General features: G+C 41.9%; 1 protein-coding gene across 3 annotated transcripts in view; it reads right to left on the bottom strand.

Annotated features, from left to right (window-relative positions):
• The window catches only part of enox2 (ecto-NOX disulfide-thiol exchanger 2), a 134,156-nt gene that overhangs the window by 91,514 nt on the left and 27,793 nt on the right, over positions 1-14,849 (bottom strand). For 2 of the 3 annotated variants that reach the window (XM_060062720.1, XM_060062719.1), the window contains exon 2: positions 14,306-14,378. In XM_060062720.1, the coding sequence (XP_059918703.1) occupies positions 14,306-14,339 (34 nt within the window). In that variant the 5' untranslated portion in view covers positions 14,340-14,378. Of the gene's footprint in view, positions 1-7,988; positions 8,471-14,305; positions 14,379-14,849 lie in introns of those variants that run through there. The other variant, XM_060062721.1, reaches the window with a different exon arrangement.

Below are 14,849 nucleotides of genomic sequence, written 5' to 3' on the forward strand. Positions count from 1 at the left end.
CTGTATGCTATATGATTACGTTTGTCTCTCGAATGAGGCACACTTTGAATGTGCACGTTCGGATCAAAATAACACATTTCGAATACAATTTTAAATTGTTAAATCTGGAAGAACAAACAGCTCCTGAAACCACTCTCTAATTACTTGGGGAGTGTTGACACACATTTCTGCTTTTCCATTTATTGGATGAGAACGGGATTGCCTCAACAAACACTGATTAGAACACCTAGCTACATTGTGGAGAATAAATCCTATCATCCCCATCAGTTTACATTGAGCAAGATCATTGTCTCCGATTTGTCAGCGTACAATGCCGAGGTCCGCAGTGTTGGCTTTGTTCAGAGGACCACTTTGGGAGATGCCATATATTTCTCTCCCTTCTCAGCATGGCCAACGACCTAGCGTAGTTCCCAATAAGAACACAGCAGGACAAGGACAATGGAGAGTAAACAAGTTGACCGCCTGACATTGATGCAAGGACTGTGGGCTCCCCAACCTATCCAGCCATTAATTACCCCATTTTCAAGAAAGATGTGATGAAAGGAATCACGCAAGCAACCAGACCTCACTGGTGGGGCATCTCCTGTTTAATTAACATAAGCACACAAACAGATGCATGGAGCATGCTGAAGGAGAGTGCTGGCCACGCTGAGCTCGTCTATTGGCTCCTTGTTCCCTTTTCCCCTACCTAACTCCTCGTACCATTCATCCATCTATCCATCTGTCTCTGTTGCACCATCAAGCCAAGATGGGACTGTCTCATGCTGTTAACTAATGGACAGTGTGCTGGAGAGGAGTGTGGGAGGAGGGTGAAGGAAGAGGGGCCGAGGAAGAGGGAGGTTGACAGTGACTGAAGTCTGTGAAGACGTGTGGGCATAATAAACACTAAGTTTTATGATTTATAGGCTCCTCGATAGGTTATGCTGAGTCCTGCCATCACGTGTACTTGCCTTTTTTTTTTCTATAGACTAGAGTTTAGGTATTCCGTTATGCCTACATACCGAATGTTATGATGGGCCACAGGATAACCATCTCACAGACACATATTGTGTAGATTAACACTCAGACCACTTTTATTGCACCACCACAACCGGACACCAGGCTGTCACACTTGCTGCTATATTATTAAGACGGCTGCAGGGATGCATTCCTTTCAGTGTCAACCATTCCGCTGTTATTTAGCTTTAATCGCTCAACCCAGGAGAGGAAAATGTGCATTTGATTGCAGCAGACATGATTGATCTGATGCTGTCACCATCTCAGCAGAATAAAAATCCAATATGAGGAGAAATACAGGTGTGCACACGGTGTGAGGCCCACACAGCGCTTGAAGAAGGTGCCGGCCTGAGCAACGCTGCAATGTGCAATACCTGGAGCAAATCCAGATTCTGCCTCAATAGACTTGCAGCCCATGGAGATGCATAAAAAGGTGAACACTCTGCAAGAGCAGAAAAAGCACAGAATCCAGGAGACCCTAAACTCGCTGGAGGCCCACATAAAAGGCTACCCGTTAATGTAGAAGAGTGTATCGGAAGCAAAAGAAAAATTTGCATTTCTTCAACGAAAATGTAATGCTTGTTTAGAATGAATGCTCTGGGATGAAAAATGGAGGATAAGCCTATAGATTCACTTCAGCTACTTAACCCACCCACACTCCCTCGCCAACAACCTAGTTTTTAGTCCATAACAAATGCCTTTCTGAAAGGATGTCACCAAATGTATACATTGTGAAGGGTAAATCGGATGTAAAATACACACATCCAATACATTTCAATTCCAGAAAGGCCTCAGAAAGGGGCAACAGTGAGGTAGAGGGAAAGACAAGAAAGGAGCAGATTGGAAAAGATTTTCTGTAGTAAAAAAAAAGGACAGTAGATTCAGGCAAAAGAAAATATTTTGTTGTGCCCTGTATTCTACTGATTCTCCCTAAACCAGCAGTTAATTCAATATTCAAAAGTCTTTTGCGTCAAGGACCGAAACTACAAAATTCTTACTCTGGGGGCTTTCTGAAAACATTTCAGATTTGTAGAGGTGAAAGTTCTATGTGTATGGGCTATTCTGATCTACAAATACAGTTCCTCCCCAGTCAACGGCAGCAGAACAGGCTAACATAATGCCAGCCATTCATTGAATTATGATCCATAAACCTGTATACCACAATAAAGTCCCGTGATTTGTGATTCCAATTACCTACCCATATGTAATGGCTGTGTTCAATACCACCAACATTGAGAGTCAGCCACTGTCAACATCTGTCCTCAAAATCCCAGGACCAATCCCTTCCGTTTTATGCATCAAGTTTTCTTTGGGGGAACCCTACCTGTTATCACAAAAACATTTGTCCAAAGATACCAAACTCCAAGTCGGAGTGGAATCAGTGGACTCCCAAGTTGAATGCTCTTCAGAGGAAGATGTCCTGAAATGGTTTGATAGAGCTAAAAAATACTGACAAAATACTGAGGAAATATCGTGTAGGTCCAGCACAAGAGAGCAAACTATGGGGTGATTGCAAATGGATATTTATAGCTTGACAAAGCAAAATGACTGAGATGAAAATTACAACATGGAAATGTCTAAAGGCAGTTGAGTTGCAACTCTATGCCAATTAGATGATCAGAAATACAATATATATTTCAACTATGAAAGGGAATATGTGTTTTGTGTTACTTTCAGATTAACTTTATGTGACCAACAAAATAAACTCAAATGCATTTGCTGTGACTGTGAATTCCTATCCTGTATAGCAGACTTCTACTCTGCCTATTACTTTAATTGTTAATAATTAAAGTAATAATGGCAAACTTGGTTAACCATGTTCTTAAAAACATCTGATAAGGTCTATAAAATGTATCTAGGTCTCCATGCTATTCAGACATGAAAATAGTAAATCAAAAAGTGAGCAAACTGCATGTTGACATATATGTGGTTCATATGGGTGATACAAAAAGTAAAAACAATAATCATGGGACCTTATTATCTCCTAATTCAAATCAAACGTGAATGATCTATATGATGAGGTATCAATTTGAACTCCAGCAAAAAAAAATAGACGCGTTAGAAAGAAGAAATTACAATGATGATGTCTCAGTTCCCCACAAATGCCAACTCTCTCAGGGCACAAGTGGACCTCATAAATAGTACCGGAACAAATATTGGTCAGTACAAGGCCATGCCGTTTTCCAATAGCAACTGACTCTAGCCAAGCTCAATGGGGTAAACAGGGGCCCTTTTGAGCCAATATACTGAGCCCTTCACAGCCAAATGACATATGACAGATAGGACTTATTCTGTGCTATGAAAGGTTCCGCAGAGTGGACATCTATTACAGGGATTTTAGTTATGTCACATGGAGAGAAACTGAACAGGGTAAGATTTACCAGAATTATTCTGTAAATGAAATAAACTAAATCGAGGTCCAATCACTGGTTGTTTAACTCCAAATCCTTTAGGATGTTTAGGGATCATAATACAAACTATAGGCCTACACAGGCTCTGAATACGGTCTCAAAGGGTCTCTTTACTCATCCATACAAGTTTCTGTTTTCTTGATCTGTGAGCTGTACCATTTTCCTTAACGTTAGGCCTGTATAAATCTGGCCTCTCAGTCTCTATTACCTGTGATGGTTGCTTCCTAGACAAGCTATCTCGATGCACAAGACTGTTCCCTGGACAAAACCATTGAACCAAAACTTTTGCTTCCCATTGCCGCGTTTCCACTGCAGGGTGCGGAACGGATCGGATCGCAAAGGTGCGGTAGGGAGGGGGCGGTATAGCCCAGCTCAGTTCCGAGGTCGCGTTTCCACTGCCGACAGTACCCTTTGTGGTAGGCCGGATGTCGATCGCCGCGGCAGCTACGTAAACATCGTAAAAAACGTCTTCCTCCCCAAGAATGCAGACGAACGTCTCCACCTCCTTGTTCGCCCAAGCAAGCGTTTTACGCGACAAGTTAATTGTAAAGAATAATACCTCGAGGCTACTGTTCGTTTGTTTTTATCCCCGCGTCTCCCGGAAGTGACGATTCTGTCGACCAATCAACGGAGGGGAGATGTAGCTAGAATTTCACGGGACCCTTTCAGGCGTCTCGTCTCGTTTGCGGTACCCCAACGGAGGAGTCCCGAGAACAGGGCCGGAACGGGTACGGCAAAGTCCGGGTCACGCCCACTTTTGGCGGTGGAAACGCGACCCGACCCGCACCTTTGCGATCCGATCCGTTCCGCACCCTGCAGTGGAAACGCGCCAATAGTCTTCCATGAGGAAAAAGCTTCAAATGTGAGCCAAAAAAAGGTTTAAGACCCATACTAAGCCATTAAGTTTTCATGACAACAGCACAAGTGTAAAGTACATTTTCGATTGTCATAAGAACATAATAATAACTTTACTGAAAACCTATTTGTTTCAGCCATGAGGCTATAAAATACACTATTTTGTAAAAAAGTCAAACAACGGTAAAACATCACATTTCCACAAGACGTTTTCATTTTAAATCAGGGTATCATTTGATCACTAGATCCACATCTTTTTGGCGAGTGTGTCAGAGTCCCGTTATCTTATTAGCATTTGGACTCATTATTAAGTGAGTCAATGCAACACACCAACGTGTGTGTGTGTGTGTGTGTGTGTGTGTGTGTCTCAACATTGTAATGTGTGCTATAATGTTATCGTCGCAGGTAGAATTTTACCCTTCAACCGTCTTTGGCCAAGCTTGTCCAATTACCAGCCATAATGTTCTATGGATGTGCGGAGGTCAATATCTTTAATTGGGAAGTGGAAATGGAAATGTAGCCAAAGGTTCTTAAAAGGAAAATGAATCGAACCAACTTTCTCCTCCGGTCTTCACCAGCTCAAACCCACCTGGCATGCCTGCCAGGTGGGTTTACATACATAACATGAAATGATCCACAGCTTTGATCACGATACATTCCATTGCTAGAGCAAGCAAAGAATAAGTCATGACATCCCCTTCTATACACATGCAACTCCAGTGCTGACAGCTGGAAAGCATAGAGGTGAAACTGTGTCAGTTAGTTGGAAACCCAGTGAGTCCTAGAGTTGGTCCTGAGATGCTTTAAGGCAGTTAGGCTCTCTGTGCTGCTTTTAACCAGATTTCTCCCCTTACATCATCTTGTTATACTAAAGAGGTATCAACAATATACTTAAGAGCATGCCAAATCTAAGAATCCTTTTAATAAAATACAAGCATATCTCTTATAAATATGTTATTATTTACTCTGCTATAAATCAAACCAGGATCCACGAATTTCTTGAATCCAAATTATCCCCATGAAAAAAAGAAATCCTGGATTAAGTTAATGTTTAAAGCTGGCTCAGAAAACAGCACATACATTGTAAGCGTTAAGGCAGAAAAAGAGTATGAAGCAAGTTACCACCAGAGGAAAAAAGCAAAGCCAAGCATTTTGCAATATTTATCTTCCAAGTGATTTATAACACATTCACCATTGGGAATCTATTATAGACGGTAGTTGGTATCTGTTGAATTGGTAGGGGAAACCAGCACTGCCAGTACTGTCCAATATTATGAATCTTTAAATGATTGTCCTTGTTCTGTATTTAGCTCATGTTTAAGTGGATTCTGAACAGCTCAGTGCTCATCATCGTTCAGAATCGTTTTGGGCAACAGAAGCTGGTGTTATCATGAGCAGTAATCAGATGTGGAGCACTTTCAAATCTGGACTTTTCATGGTCTGAAAAATGGGAAAACAAACATGAGGGACTCATTGCCATAGAGTGGCAAAGCTTGGCAGTTGACGCACCGAATTTTTTTAAACCACAGGGTACTTGATTTATACTGCATTAGTCAAATGCTATTTTTTTAGGACAATTTCTAGACAGGAGTGGAAATTCAATGAGAAAATGATTACCGGTACGTTTTTTCCAACAGATGTTACCAAATTGCATCTTGCTTCTAAAAATAGTACTCGAAAAGGTCCCTCAAAGCCTCTGAAACAATCAAAGGTGCTCTTGTGCTGCCAATGTAGCAACACATTGTACCTTAGAGAATGCCGAGAGCACCTATGGTTCTGTGTCAAAACTCAATTTCTCTAAATCCAAATACTCCCTCTAATCCTTGACATCCACGCTGTTAAAAATAGCCATGGTCTTAAACCGCAATAAGGCAAACCGCACAGCTTCAATAGAAATGAGACTTAGTGTTTTTTATGGAAAACTCTGCTGCTTGCCTCTGCATTCCCTGCTCTGATGAACGATGCTTAGCCAATACACTTCAGTACACCTCCGTCTTGAAGCAGTTTGTACTCAACTTATCCTTTTGATAACTAATTGTTACACTACTGTAAGCGGCATCTATTTTCCCCAAAGGCATTGCTACATGAGCACTAAATGTTGAATTGTTAATAAGAACTCAACGATGCTACGTCCAATTACAAAGAGATTTCCCAAAGCTGCCAAATCCAATGTTCCACAATGCTGAACCATGCATAAGGGCTTGCATTATTTTACTCTGCGGTTCTTTCACTTCATAGCCAAAGTGAAAGTGGCCAAAAATGTTCCACCTCCCCCTCAAGTGGGGGCATTTACATCCGACAATCACTCTCCTCTCAATCCTCTCTCCTGTTTCCCCAACCAGAGATAATCTACAGATGTCTGCCCCTATTGATCAGGGCCATGCAACTGAGCGTGGGGCAAAGCGCCTGTCAAAAGGAGTCTGATAGACGTTTCTCACCCCAGCACAACCAAACTCACTCCCATTCACACTCAATATTATCATTCATATAATGTATAAGACAAATGAAAACAAAACAAAAACCCTCACACTCTAAGCTGAGCAGGACCTTAGTTTAACATAAGCCACAATTATAATATGCGTTTCTATTCAGTCTGATCTATATATAGTTGAATGAATAGCAAATGAATTTAACCCCTTGCTGATTTGAATCACATAAGTGAGTCACACAATGCATCTTAACAGCTTAATGACTTATTCTTTCAACATGCATTAACATCATCCATCAAGAGACAGTTACACTTTAGATGATTAGTTAAACTTCTGTTCATTTCTATTTTACTTCGGTTAACATGCTGTAATTGCAACCGTATTCCTCATCCACTAAGAGCAAGATTATCGCAAAGACCGATCGTGACCATCATCCCAAGCAATGGAAAACAGCCAGCCCAAAATATACGCGAAGATAAGAGAGTAATTGTTATATACACAAAATAAGAAGCTAGAATCGGTCCAAACTGTCAGTAAAGCAAAGCATTCCAGGTAAGTACGTGGGCTGGCACCGGGTGCCCATTAAATCCAAGCCTGTGAATAAGGTTAATTTAAATGGAGCTTTATATGGACCGCGGCGATAAGGGAAACGGTGTCCAGACGGAGATCTCTGGAGATGTGCTCCTAAAAAGCTAAACGCACTGGAACTGACACGGTATAAAACGCAGCCTGTGTATGATCTCAAACATCTGCATCAGTGGCTGGTCTAAAGCAGTTTCTTTCGCCAGGCTTGAATCTGTTGTTTCAACATATTCTAAGAACTGTATTTCAACGACGGTGTCATTCACAACACCGCTGGTCGAAATCAATTCTCTAAAAACTTAAATCCAAGAACTGCGGCAGTAGACTTATCTTTTCTGTTAACGCGATGTGAGAATAACATTCGAGATTCATATCACCGCGAAAGAAAATAAATGCCGATACAAGGGCTAAAATAATCGACTTCCACTGTGCCACTGAACGGATGAACACGAGCTCCTCTGCGACCTCCTCAACAGCCGGTATACGCCCGACAACCAAGCACTGGGAAAGACCGAGGACAAACACATCACTTGTGATACACAACGCACGTTACAGAATTTAAAAAACACGAAAAACCAACGGATGCGTGAACCAAACACCCGCAAGCAGCACCCAAAAACATCCAATGTACCGTCGGTCCTTCCCGCTTCACGGAGAGAGACAAGACCGGGCGGTCACACACGCGTGAAAGTGGTGGATAACTTGAAATCTCTACCTGTGTATTGCAAGAGAAACATTGTCCTCAGGAGGTGGATAGAAAAAAAACCCGGGCCGTCCGCTACCGTAGAACGAATTGGACTAAGTAATTTCCTTGAATGGAGAAGAGGGGAGGCTCGTCTTCGGGGCGGTGTGCTCTCTGCCGCTCCGCTCGGCAGACAGGGCTGCAATGAGCCCCGGTGGTGGAGGTGGGACCTTTTAGCTGCTGTTGGAGAACTCGCGTTCACGTCGTCGTGTGCTCAGGAGGTGGTGGTGGTGGTGCACACGGGCTTGCCTCTGAACGGGATGGATAGTCCTGTCTCCGGTTCGACGTGAGGGTGATTTGCCTGAACGGGTGTCAGTTGCAGTTACAGTCAGTAGGCCTACTGGTAAAGTCCTTATCTTGTTGGTTCGTTTTAAGTACTGGAGAGGGATAGGGTTGTCGATGTAGTGGCGGTACAGTCCGCGCAGGTGACGGCTCAGTTGGGAGCTGTCCGTGCTCATTTGACACGTTGGTTTAATAAGAGGATGGTGCACCGATAAGTGTAATTTGGAATAAGATAACAAGGAAAACAATGGAGGAGTGGCCGTAAGCAGCCTGTAAAACAAATCCAGTTGAACTGCATGGAAACGGACCACGCATATGCGCATCTGCCTGTAGGGATGTTGCGATTGTATTTGGATATCGGCCAAGTAATTGCTTTCTGGAAGCATGGTGGTTATCGGTGATCTCTGGAAGCCTTGCTTTGAAATAAACGAGCTCCAATACGATCGGCTGAGCTCCAGAAAGCAGAATGTAGACGCACTGGTCTAAGATAGGCTTAGATGTGATGAATAAGCAACCAATGCTCTTGAGATAGAACATTTGTGTTTTGTTTATCACACAATGAGATATATTTCTAGCAGTTTCAGACCAGAAGATATGTTTGCAAGGTAACACCATGATACAATCACAAAATTAATGAGAATGTATGCCCTCAATCTCTCTATGAAAAAAATCATTCTAACAAAAATGTGGTTTCAATATTAATCTCCAAAAACATTGGGACTGTAAAGTTTAGGGAAAGCAGTCCTGCAGTATTCTTCTCTATTTTTTTTGCCCTATGTCAACTCTGATTCCACTGTAATCCAAAAACAGTGTTGAAGGTAAATACAACTATTTGCCAAAGGCCAAAGCACTATTTCCAGTGCACTTACGGAAAAAAAGAAAGAGAATTTGAGAATTGGCCTACAGGGCTACAATTTCCAAAAGGTGCAGTCAGGCTGAGTCAAAGGGGTTTCTGACAATATTTTTTGTGTTTGTGCAATTGTTTCTTGTTTCACTTCAACAACAACCAATTAGAACATCAAGCATAGTTATTAATAATTAATAATGAACAAGGCAAAGGCGCCATCCTCTCACTCCATCAAATCTAAAAGGTGAGGCTAATCTATAATCGTAGGATTTCTGTGTATACGGAACACACAAACAAAAAACTAGGACTTTGTGAGTGGTTGTAGGAGATGACATTGCAGATGCAGGAAAATGACCCAGAAGGACACCCCGTTTGAAAATGACCATGTGGAAAGATGAAAGTGCAGGTGAGCTCATAAAAGCCTCAATAGTTTGCCGGGGGCTTTGAGTGTAATGAAACAATTAGTTGGCTTTTTTACATTTTTTTTTTTTTTACCAGAGTTTTTTCATAAATAAACTAAATGCTTTCCAGGCTGAATTCAATTACTCTACTCGGCTGAAGCTAATAAGTAACAGCCAGTGCATGCTCTCATTCAATTTGCTGTCCCTGAGGAACGATATTTGTATATCTCTTAATATAAGATTTTCCTTCCATTGTCTGTTTTGTAGCCACACTTTCAAATCAAACGCTAATTTGATGTTAAGCCTCAACAGATGAAACTAAGCATCCTACCTTTGCTTTGATGGCTCGAATGGGGGCCAGTCCATTAGGGACATTACAGCCACAAACTGCCAGAGTTGAAAGTAAGGTTGGATTAAATCAAAGTCATTCTAGCTGGAATATTATTTATAACATTTATTCTCAATTGTGGCTTGAAAAAAAACGTGTAGTATCTGAGGAAATATGCTGTACCAAAATGTTCAATCATCTAGTCATGGAAAGCTGCTTAACTGGAGGACAGCTAACTAGGTTTGAGATATTGCAGCCAAAATCTACAGTTGACCATCTATAGACCCTTTCTAGATCCACTGCAGTCACAAATGAGTTCATTGCATTAATTATTGAAATTAAATTACTGCATATTAAATTAAATCTGGACCTCATGGACATGTTAACATCATAGCAGAGTAATGGATGTACTCTAACCAAGTCTAAAATGATTATGCATTCCTCATTCCTACCAACACACCCTCAAGTTGACTACCATTAATCGTGCACACACCCTTGTACTCAAATTTATACAATGCGTTGGAGATTCATATTTTACCAAGTACAGATGTGTACACTAGTGACTGACAGTGAGAAGCTTCAAGACGGAAGGATCAAAGCCGGAGCAGGGTTTTTGTTGTGCTGTATAGTTTAAAACCGGTCCCATCTAGCTTTTCACTACAGACATCCCTTTTTATGGGAATATTTGAAATCACAAGTGTTTAAAGAATAAACCCTTGCACCCATGGCTTAATAAACGTCTTTTTTCTCCCCAAACCAATTTGGCTGCGGAAAAGAGGATACCTGGGCCCCTCTTGATGCAAGCTTGGATGCACAGGGCATTACATCAAGAATAGATAGGTTTTATTGCCATCTTTTCTCATTATTTGGAAAAGTGATGGCCGCAGTTAAAACTTGCACAGCATGTGCAGGTTTAAGTAGTGGAAACCTCGAGAAATGTAAAACCTACATACTTTAACCAGAGCATTCCCATCTTAAAGACATACTACAGGGTATTATACCAGTCCACCCTTTCAATAAAACAAGCAGTTTATTGCTCGCTTTGAAGAGGGCTGATATTTAAAAGGTTCTTTCTCAGGGGAAAACCTGACAGTTTAAAGGGCTACAGGGGTGTTTAGTATTGTGCATGTTGAGATCAGTCAGCATTGAAAATGTCACAGCTGAAGACTTATGGTGTTCCAATAACTGCTGCCCTGTTATGATGAGAAGCACATCCCAGCAGATGATAAATTGTGTGTCACTGCGGCAAACGCTTTTCAGTTGCTCTCTGGTTATCTCCTGACCTCTATCTCACTTAATTCTGTATGTTGCAATTACCCACACGTTATATGGTCATTTTATTGTGCCTTCCACCTTACTGGATTGTCTCCTCTCCTTGACTTACGGTTAGCAGGCGATCATCTGGACAGTGAAGGTTGGATGGTTCCCTAGCCAGAGTCACGGCTCATTAACTGTGCTGTGTCCCAGTACACAACCTGGTTGGTTGCTTGTTGGAACAATTTAGTGATGGAGGCATAAGGGAGGGTTGAGAGCATATAACGAGTGGGCGAGGTATTGTAAACCCTGGTCCGGAAGAAGAGAGGTAACGTGGCAATGTGTTTTATTAGGGTACAAACAAATGATGCCAAATTCATCTCTGGAGAATGTCCCCCAAGCTGAATTATAGTTGATGGAAATGAGGTTTGCATGGTGGAAAAACGCATATTAACCGCCTTGCTGGGGTTGGAACCTGGATAAAATCATGGCCAAATCTTCTTAATCTCTACACAGAAAAGTCCAATGTCTTTGAAGCAATGTTCAGACATAACACTATCAATGAGTCCGCTCAAGGGGAAAAAAGCTGTTTCAAAGTGGCCACATTCTCGCTCAGAAGCCTCAGGTATTCTGTTACAGAAAAGCGCTCCATGTGGCCAAGCATGAACCTTAACGTATGTTGACAGCTGATATGCACAGCTAGGCGGTCATAATCCTTGGCACCAAATGTGCAATCAATCTAGATGAACATCCAACAGACTGGTCGCTCTTCAACACCTGGTAAAGCTTTTGCTTGCCATACTTGTCTTCATGTTTCTCAGCTTTGTAGTTAGAGATGCAGTTTTCTTTCTTTATGGTTTTGTCTGTATTGTATAACAACTATAACAAAGAATTTATTTTATTTTTTTCATTTCCAGTGTTGAGACGCTTTCATTGCAACATTTAGAAAATAGATTGTTCCTTTGTGTGTCTTAATCTGCACTAGGAAGGGAGACTTACCACTGAGGTGGTAAACAGTTTCAGGTGTATTTTTGGATCGAGTCATTCAATTCATTTGGGCGCTAGTATACCCTTCCATCAAACAGGGTTAATACAGTATTTCCAGTTAATCCTATACACCAAATAAACACTGCAATATCTGCACACTGATACATAATCACGCTAACAGCTTATAGACTCAAAAGGCAAATTATTTACTTGTACATTCATATTTGTATTCATCTCTTCCTGGGCTTCGTATTCGCACATCTGTGTATATGCAAAATCCATTTTGTGTCCCTGTTCCGTGCTGCTGTCTGTATTTTCTACATTAAAGTATTCATAATGCCTTAATCTAGAGTTTTTAAAACACCCCCTAGACATGCAGACAGCCAATTATTTCCAGCTTTACCATATTAAACCTGTATCCTCCCCGTGTATGATCAATTTGCAGTCAATACGCATCAAACCACGTCATTCAGCATTACGTTTATACTCCCACCATTCCTATGCTAGTCACATCTCCAGTGGCAACCACATAGGCATTTCAAATCCTGCCCGGCGCACTTTTTCCCTGTCCTTTCAATTCACAAACTCTCCAATTGAGAGGATGGGGCGAAAAGCCCTGATCTTAAACACTTGGCTAGAAATAAGTAGGTGGAGGAGATTATGGGAATTAAAGGAGCCTAATGCATGGAGAAAGACTGAAATACAGTCAGACTTGACTGACATCCTAATATCCTTAGGTCCCTGCTATTTTTCTGGATGGAGAAGGCAAAGACTTCTGGGTAATAGAATAGCCAGGGTCCATGTGCAGAATATTGGGTGAGGAGAGTGGAAAGAGCAGAATAGAAGGAGGAAACAGAGAGGAAGAAAACCGCTGCGAAGGAAGCGGGTTGAGCTATCAGATGGAGGATTCATTATCACCTGACCAAGCTGCACACAGCGCTGCGTGAGTGTAATAGAAAAGGACACGCTCATCGGCCCAAGCCCAGCTAGAAATGAGCCTCCTTCACCCCTCCTGTCTACCCTCTCTCATTTGCACTCTGTCAGACCCCTCCGCTGTTCAAATTCTATTCAGATGGATATCCCTTATCTCCTTCTTTCATATAGGGGGCCTACTCCCCCCTGTCCTGGTGCATCTCTGGTGGTTCCAGGCATCTCCGGCCACCAACTATAAAATCCTGTGAGGATACTAAACATGAATTATTAACTATTTAGAACGTTATCCTTTGTTGTTGTTTTTGAACGCAAACAATACAGTCAGAAACCTAGGTTAATAACTATACTCTGAAAAAAGATCTTGATGAAGATTATGCGTGCAATATAGGCCACATAAAGGACATAGAAAGGCAGACTCTTTTTCTTCCCTCGTCTTTTTCCTCTGCTTAAGGGAGGTTTCAGCCCACTGAATTCCCCCCACGACCCTTCAACTTCTAACGACACTGGAGAAGCTACGGTGGCCTGTAAGGGGCCAGGAGGTGCAACCACATCCAGTAGAAAAGATTCAAGCGATGAAGCACCTTGATAGATGTTTAATTTGTTTGAGCTATTTAGTCTGTAAAACTAAAGTTTATAAGTAGGATAGAGATTATGATTAAAATATATTATGAGTCCTCTAGAGCCGTTTGTCGAGTCAACATTTCCACCAAGTCCGTTCCACTAGATGCCACTAAATTCTACACAATGCTTCTTTAAGATAACAGACCCTCTAAAGACATTTCTTTGAGAACTGCGGCCAATCATACCGAAATACATATTGTAGGAAATGCAAAGAGAAAGGGTTCCTCTAAATCAAAAGGTTACTACTTCCTATGCCTGGGATGCTTTTGGGACACACACGCTGTATTTCTGCTCCGTTCTGAGTGCTGTTGGAATCACACCTGAGCTGGATAAGCCAGCTCAAACCAGGGGCTGTTACAGAAATACAGAAATATATAAATACACAAACAAATGCAACTTTGTAGCCGTTGTTGAAGTTTGCATGAATACAAATCTGAAAGAAACGTAAGAAAACTATATAATCGAAAGTATATCATTTATGATTTGAAAAGAGGACAAAGGACAGTGGCATCCAAGATGATGATTTTGTCAACAAACAGAAGCGCCTCACACACAACTCTCCACAGTCGCACACATGGAAGAACCATTGTGTGAAATGAGGCCCACACAATCAAATATCGACACACGCGCCTCTTACCTGACGCTCGGCATGATCTGAATTCTTTGTACATCGCTGAGATGTGCGGTCAGTCTCCGGTCTCGCTGCGATTCTGTTTTGGAAAAACAACAGCATGGGAAATAATGGTGAGAAATGAGACTTTGTTGTGAAGTTTCTGAAAGAAAACCAACACACCAACACACGCATGCAGACCGCAAACACTACCAACCCCAAATTATCTATTCTGTAGTCTGTTCAAGGTCTCCTGGTGGGAAGGGAAATAGGTGCCAGAGTGAAAAGGGTCTCGGCTTTGAATGGAGAGTGAGAGGGGGCCAGCGGGAGAGAATGCGACTCATCCACGTCTCTTGAACGGCACACAACTTCCCTGCTTTGTGGAGCAGCAGCTAATCCGAAAACCAAGGAGAGTTCTGAGGCATGGGAGGGTCCCATTCATTTGCATTATTAACACTCAAACTGGAGCAAACGCTAACAGCAAATACAGGGAGCTGCCTAGGAGACTTGCAGAGAAATGTGCAATGCATTATATCTGGGCAAGAGAGGCCTGAGGCGAGTTAGTTTGGTC

This window comes from Gadus macrocephalus, chromosome 10 (genome assembly GCF_031168955.1).
Source record: "Gadus macrocephalus chromosome 10, ASM3116895v1".
NCBI lineage: Eukaryota > Metazoa > Chordata > Actinopteri > Gadiformes > Gadidae > Gadus > Gadus macrocephalus.